This window comes from Hemibagrus wyckioides, linkage group LG01 (genome assembly GCF_019097595.1).
Source record: "Hemibagrus wyckioides isolate EC202008001 linkage group LG01, SWU_Hwy_1.0, whole genome shotgun sequence".
NCBI classification, from domain to species: Eukaryota; Metazoa; Chordata; class Actinopteri; order Siluriformes; family Bagridae; genus Hemibagrus; species Hemibagrus wyckioides.
The window spans coordinates 10,045,237-10,053,278 of NC_080710.1; the positions used below are offsets into that span (position 1 = coordinate 10,045,237).

At 41.7% G+C, this 8,042-nt stretch overlaps 1 protein-coding gene across 1 annotated transcript; it reads left to right on the top strand.

Moving 5' to 3' along the window:
- The first annotated feature begins 2,372 nt into the window (after positions 1 to 2,372).
- Positions 2,373 to 7,864, top strand: tubb5 (tubulin, beta 5). Its single transcript, XM_058393486.1, has 4 exons — positions 2,373 to 2,524; positions 4,916 to 5,024; positions 5,234 to 5,344; positions 5,617 to 7,864. The coding sequence occupies exons 1-4, from the start codon at positions 2,468 to 2,470 to the stop codon at positions 6,672 to 6,674; spliced, it is 1,335 nt and encodes a 444-aa protein (XP_058249469.1). The 5' UTR covers positions 2,373 to 2,467; the 3' UTR covers positions 6,675 to 7,864.
- Positions 7,865 to 8,042: the final 178 nt, after the last annotated feature.

Here is an 8,042-nt window from a genome sequence, read left to right on the forward strand (position 1 = left end):
TTTTACATCACATAACTATAAATTAGTATTTAATTTCTATGCAAGGAAAAAAAAGTCTAACCATAAGACAGCAACAGATGGACAATAAACTAAAAACGGTGTGGTAGTGACTGAAGATCATTTTCTGTTGCTGTTGTTAAATGTTCAAATGAGCTTTAACTGCACTAAATTGTACTAAGTGTACTAACCTTTTTCATTTTTATTTCCAGAAACATCATATAATAAGCTGCTCAGACCCCACCTGTGTTACACTAACCTTAGTAGAGCTATTCCTGAAATATGCCAACTCTGTTCCTGTGCCCTCCACACAGCAAGGACCCATCTGTCCTGGGCTATCAGAGAGACAAAGCACAACTACGCACAAAGAATCCACGGTCACATCCTAAATACCAAGGACACATGGCATATGTGGCAAAGTATTCAGGTCATCACTGCCTACTGCCTAATATCTGTGATAGCAAAGCCTCATGCTCAGAAACACTGAACAATTTTTACTCATTGTGGAAAAGAGGGAGGATGACCAGACATTCCTCCTTGTCCCTCTGAAACTGGATCCTGGACTTTCAGACTGGGAGATTGCAGTAATACCACCTTCAGCACCAGCACACTGAACAACAGTACAGCAGTACTCCTCAGAGCTGTATTCTCAGTCCACACTGCTGACTCATGATCGTGCTGCAAAAGTACAATCACATCATCAAGTCTACTGATGATATTACAGATGTTGGCAAGCTGGAGTAGTTGAAATCCCACCAGTGTCTATACTCCTCATTCTCTCCACTTTCAACAGGAAGACTATAGAGAGCACCCTGACCAGCTGTCTCACTTTCTCACTGTCTGGTCTGGGAACGGAACAGTTAAGAAGATCAAGTGAAAAGATCAAGTTGTCTCTACTCAACATGATGCCTCTTACAACAACCACTGAATCTCTAAGAACCACCAGCATTGTGGACAACCCTCTACCTCACCTCTTATGGACTTTTTTTTTACACTTGTGGCATCTGGGAGAATGTACTGGAGCATCAATGCTACATCCACCAGACTCTGAGGCAGTCTGAATACTGAACATAGATTAGTCAGAAACCTAATCCAGTATTTTTAAGTTGTCTTTATTTATCATACATACATTACTGCACAGTGAAATTCTTTCTTCACATATCCCATCCTTGAATGGTTGGGGTCAGAGCGCAGGGTCAGCCATGATGCAGCACCCCCGGAGCAAGGTGGGTTGGGGGCCTTGTTTAAGGGCTCAACAGTGGGAGCTTGGTGGTGCTGGAACCCTGCTCTTCCAGTCAATAACCGGAGCCTAACCCAGAGCCACATGAGCTACCACTGGCTTTGTGCTACCTGCTACCTTTGGCCAATTTTGCTGCTACAATGGTATACCAATGGCATATATATATATATATATATATATATATATATATATATATATATATATATATATATATATATATATATATATATATACCAGGCATAACATTATGACTAATATTGTAACATCTGCCTAATATTGTGTTGGTCCCCCTTTTGCTGCCAAAATGCAACAAACTGCGATGCACTATGTATTCTGACACCTTTCTATCAGAACCAGCATTAACTTCTTCAGCAATTTGAGGAACAGTAGCTCATCTGCTGGATCAGATCACACAGGCGTGCCTTTGCTCCTCATGTGCATCAATGAGTCTTGGCCGCCCATGACCCTGTCTCCAGTTCACCACTGTTCCTTCCTTGGACCACTTTTAGTAGATACTGACCACTGCAGACCGGAAACACCTCACAAGAGCTGCAGTTTTGGAGATGCTCTGATCCAGTGGTCTAGCCATCACAATTTGGTCCTTGTCAAACTCTCTCAAATCCTTACGCTTGTCCATTTTTCCTGCTTCTAACACATCAACTTTGAGGACAAAATGTTCACTTGCTGCCTAATATATCCCACCCACTAACAGGTGCCATGATGAGGAGATTATCAGTGTTACTCACTTCACCTCTCATTAGAGAACACATTAGAGAACGTTCCTAGAACGTTGTTATTTGGTTTCCAAAAATAACCAAACGGGAACCACATCCTAACGTTAGGAGAACGTTTTTACAGTGTTTTCTGGGGTTCTGATGTCATTCCTAATTAACATGCACTGGGTATTTATTGAATTTTGTTGTATCTACTCTTTATCTAGCCCTGTGTATTGTTTTTTTCTCCACCATATTCCTGGAGAAACATTTCGGCACAAATTATATCGAGGAACGACAAATAATAACCCACTCCTACTGATCTTTACCGCGTTTGCCTCATTCTAACCAATCAGAAAGTGAGAAGGCGGGGCATTGGTTTGGTCCCGCCCACAGCGCACCCAGTCTCGCGCTGGAGTAAATCCAGGCATATAAAGCCTTTGTCCGGCTACAGCGAGCAGAGCGGAGCCACGCCGTTACATCCGAGAAACCCAGACCGTTACACCAAGCGTTCATCATGAGGGAGATTGTTCATATCCAGGCCGGCCAGTGCGGTAACCAGATCGGTGCCAAGGTAAGAACAGCTTTTTAAAATAAAAATAATAATAATAAATGAATAGACTGTAAGTGTAATGAGGTGACCTGCAGCCTGGAGATGCAACAATGAAAAGCTCCAGACTACAGAGGAGTGGCCTTCCTGCCTCATAGCACATTCCCCATTCACAACCCTATTCCATATTTATAATAAAACATGCATAGGTATATATATATATATATATATATATATATATATATATATATATATATATATATATATATATATATATATATATATATATATATATATATATATATAGTGTGTGTGGGTGTGTGCGCGTGCGGGAGTGTGTATTATATATGTGTATTATATATGTATATATGTAAATTGCTTTACCCTATGCAGCTATTTGTAATTTGCATGAGATTTTATCATCAAAAGAATATAGAATATTATCACTCGGAATAGTCTAACATTACATTGCAAAATATTACTATGTATTGTTTTTTAAACAATAGTAAATCTCAGCCCAAATACACCTAATTGTATATAATTAATTTAATTCATGAATCTCATTATTGTGGACATGGGGAGAAAAAAAAACAAACAGACAAAATGTCTCATTATTTATTATTATTATTATTTTTACTACGGTCACATCCTAAACAGAAAACTGACCTCCTAGATAGTAAGCGATGTGAAAATAAAATGGAACGGTAAAAGGAGACACAGTGCTGGATGTGAAACCATCTGAGCCATCTTTATCTTGTTCTGTTGCCGGGCGTCACCCATCCCTTTAAACAGCTGTCACACCGGCAAGCGGGGAACATCAATACGACTAGTACTTTACATTAATACCTAATAGGCAGAATATTATAGAAATATCTTATTTTTTCATTCATTGGAAGTCTATCGCTTGCTGAAGCTGAAACAATAGCCTGTTTTTCTCGGGATGTGGATATTTGAGTGGAAGCTGTTGCTCTTCGTTCAGAGAATAGAGAAGGGTGGGGCGAGAGAATCATGGACAAAGAAAATAGTTCTCAGCCTAGAAAGCTCATCACAGCTCGGAGGTGAAGACTTATAGTGGTCATTTGTGTCCATTTGGACTAGTATGAACTTTACATGGGCGCATAAATGCTTTAGATTTTGCTGCGGAACAATGAGCTGGAGCCGATGGAGTAAATCTCTGCCACGATGAGACGCAGGCTTAGGAATTTATCTGCTGCTACATTTGTCGACATATGTAAAGAGAGAAATTTCTTCTAATTTTATGTGGCCTATGTTAGGAAAATTTGCATAGTACCTAAAATGCCATTGACAATGCATTGACACATTAGATCTTCTATTATCAGACATGTTCCACTTATATCACCAAAGGCAGGGCATCATGGCCAAAATAAATTCCTCGATTTGTTTTTAAAAATAAAGACCAGTCACATTTGTCTCAGATATTCAATAGGCTCGGTCAACCCAATTCCTTTAAGATAAAGCCTTCAGTGTATTCCCTGCATTGGTGGGCGTGGATGTGCCTCGACATTCAGTCATTGAAGTGTATGTGCATGGGGAGGGGCGGGCTCCAGCAGATGGAAGACGTGGCTCTAGCAATGGGGTCTCCAGCTGCTCGTAGACTTAGGGTGAATAGCAAGTTGGTAAATCACGGTTTGTCTCTGCCTGTTTAATAATGCGGTCTAACCCGAGCGTAGCAGCAGCAGCGGCGCAGAGATGTGGGAATATCCTGACATTAAAGAACGGTTATTGATTTTTCACTGACTGGCATATACAATGACAGAGCAAGTTAGGTTTGATTTGTGCATCTGACCAGAGCACGGGTTTTGCCTCTGCGGTTTGACGGAATAATGAGAGGGCGGTCTCGGCTTGCACTTGCACAACAGCTCCCCTCCACCATGTCCTCATTCTTTCAAAGCAATTTTGCCACATATATCTCAATGTCTGTCTTAACAGGCTTCTCAATTTATTCCCAGCACATTTAATCTTCCAAACGGAGGCAATTACAGCAATTCAGTAGGCGCCTGAACATCAGTGTGCACTGTCTGTAATTCAGATTAAAACCAAGTACAAATTAACGATAATAAAGTGCACTTCACTATATGCTACTTCACACACTTCCCAAATGTGTGTGGTTTATTCCCAAATAGACCACAAACCACACAGAGCAGTCATTTCAGACACACACAGATTGCATTTGATTCAATAAATAATTACACTGGAGTCAATACATAAACTGCACTGCTGGGGCTATTGGAATTCACCCAGCCACATGCTGCGCTGTCAATTTGTTCCATCTTTTTATTACCCCATGTTTCCCGGTCATGAAATAACCAGTCATTTGAACTGCAGTGATGAGATGAGTTTATTATTTTGAAATTGTATGAATAAGTGGACTGATTTGTGTGTTTTTTTTTATAGTTCTGGGAGGTGATTAGCGATGAACATGGCATTGACCCAACAGGAACCTACCACGGGGACAGCGACCTGCAACTGGACAGAATCAGCGTCTACTATAATGAGGCTACAGGTACAACTGTAAAATAGCACACACACTGTAATGTAGGTGAGAGGTCTACTCAGAACATGCACAATGAATTAATATTTATTATACAGATACAAATATCATTATTTCTTAGATGTTTTACATAAGTAAGTTATCTGTATGTATTGAACTGCTGTTCTCTCTTCTCTCTCTCTGACTCTTTCTCTCTCTCACTCTCATTTTTTTCAATGGAGGAGGTAAATATGTGCCCCGAGCTATTCTAGTTGACCTGGAGCCTGGCACCATGGACTCGGTCCGCTCTGGACCCTTCGGCCAAATCTTCAGACCCGACAACTTTGTGTTTGGTGAGATTGGGGAAATGATTTACTTTTTATTGTAATTTTGCATAATCCAGGAAAATAGATTTTAGAAGTACAGTATCATGTATTGCTGTTTATATTTTCTATCACAAGGTTTTTTATACCTGCCTGTCAATCACAGTTCCTCACTCAGTCCGATTTAAGCTCAAAGTACAAAGTTTGCCAAATAACATAACTGGGTTTATGAAAAAATCATTGATATTCATTGACTATTTTAATGAAATTTACTGATGTTTAGATATTTACTTATTTTCCAGGTCAGAGTGGTGCTGGTAATAACTGGGCTAAAGGTCACTACACAGAGGGAGCAGAGCTGGTGGATTCTGTCCTGGATGTGGTGCGTAAGGAATCTGAGAGCTGCGATTGCCTCCAGGGCTTCCAGCTCACCCACTCCCTGGGTGGTGGCACCGGATCTGGTATGGGCACGCTGCTCATCAGCAAGATCCGTGAGGAGTATCCCGACCGCATCATGAACACCTTCAGCGTGGTACCTTCTCCTAAAGTGTCTGACACAGTGGTGGAGCCCTACAACGCCACGCTGTCTGTCCATCAGCTGGTGGAGAACACAGACGAGACATACTGCATCGACAATGAAGCTCTGTACGACATCTGCTTCCGCACTCTGAAACTCACCACTCCAACTTACGGTGACCTGAACCACCTCGTCTCTGCTACCATGAGCGGCGTCACCACCTGCCTCCGCTTCCCCGGGCAGCTTAACGCTGACCTGCGCAAGTTGGCTGTCAATATGGTGCCCTTCCCACGTCTGCACTTCTTCATGCCTGGTTTTGCACCTCTTACCAGTAGGGGAAGCCAGCAGTACCGTGCTCTCACCGTGCCCGAGCTCACACAGCAGGTCTTCGATGCCAAGAACATGATGGCTGCCTGTGATCCACGACATGGCCGTTACCTTACCGTAGCCGCCGTCTTCCGTGGCCGCATGTCCATGAAGGAGGTGGATGAACAGATGCTCAACGTGCAGAACAAGAACAGCAGCTACTTTGTGGAATGGATCCCCAACAACGTCAAGACAGCCGTGTGCGACATCCCACCACGCGGTCTCAAGATGGCTGTCACCTTCATCGGTAACAGCACAGCCATCCAGGAGCTGTTCAAGCGCATCTCCGAGCAGTTCACCGCCATGTTCCGACGCAAGGCCTTCTTGCACTGGTACACCGGAGAGGGCATGGACGAGATGGAGTTCACCGAGGCCGAGAGCAATATGAATGACCTGGTGTCCGAGTACCAGCAGTACCAGGATGCTACCGCTGAAGAAGAGGGCGAGTTTGAAGAGGAGGCTGAGGAGGTCGCCTAAGAAGCGGAGAAGATTCAGTGAGGGCAGGGGAGTGGGAGTGGGAGCAGGATTCAGAGGGAGTAGTGGTATTTAAGGGGGAGATAAATGTAGCACAGCACATGCGGAATCAACCGTAAGTGTCTCGGAGTTAAAGTTAGCACTAGACAAATGGGGCCAAAACAACCAGAGAAGTCTTGAACAAATGTTCTTGAGCACAGAATACAAACGCGAGTAGTAATAGTTCATTCATACAAAAAAATCTGCTTTCATTTCTTTATCGTACCAGTGTCTTCACTCCCTCTCTATTCACAGCAGAAAAGATATGATGTGGCCTATTTTCCTTAACCAGATTAAGTGTAGTCTGACAATAGAAACTGGCACTGAGACTAGATTTAATTCTACTGTAAGTTTGGGAAACCAGTCATACTGATCTGGCCGATAAGCTCAGTGCCCCAAAGGCAGAGCTGTGCAAGCTGGATAAAACCAGATAAACATACGAGCCCAATAATGAAGCTGTGATAGAGATGGGGGAAGATACCCTAAAGGTGATATGATTGTTCAAACCCATCTTTTTTTTTTTTCTTTTTATTCATCTTTCATTTTAAGTTGCTTTACTGTTTAATCAGTTACAGGAGACGGGAAAAACGAAACCCCAGAACAGATTGAAGTCTGATTCTAAAAGTGTTTGTGTATTCCTCCTAAAGTGAGTGTTGCACTACAATGGGACGACTTTGCACAATGATGCCACTTCAACATGTCCTCGTTCACAGTATTCAGTCAAATGGTTTACAAAAAGAGTCACAGGGTTTTATGGAACGACATGAAGAAAAATCGAGTGTGGGAACAAGGGTGAGATTCGAGAGCGTCATTCAGTCTTCCTACCTGGACGCCAACCAACGTCTGCAGAGGGAAAGCCTGGATGGCATCAGTGGAACTGGAATGTAGAACAGATCGTGTGGGAAAACTTGAACTTTAGAAAAAGGACAGATTCTAGAAGGTTAAATAAGAAGGCACTACAATTTTTAACACGAATCTAGAGAACGTGCGTCCTGGATCTGAGCCCAAAGCTTTTTAAAACTTGTTTTAAGCATGTTTAGTTTCTTTTTTTTCATCATGAGGTGTTAAGAATGTCCCTTACATTTTATACGTCGATTTCCTAATGGAAGGACCTGAGCCTCTGGGGGAAAAAAACAATAAAAATAAACACAAAACATTGTCTACTTTCGACTGCTTCTTTCACATACATGTCTTTAAGACAAATACATGGCAAAACAACAGTTTATAGGTTTAGCTTAAAATTAGAAGGTAAACTTTATATTATATTATATTATATTATATTATATTATATTATATTATATTATATTATATTATATTATATTATATTATATT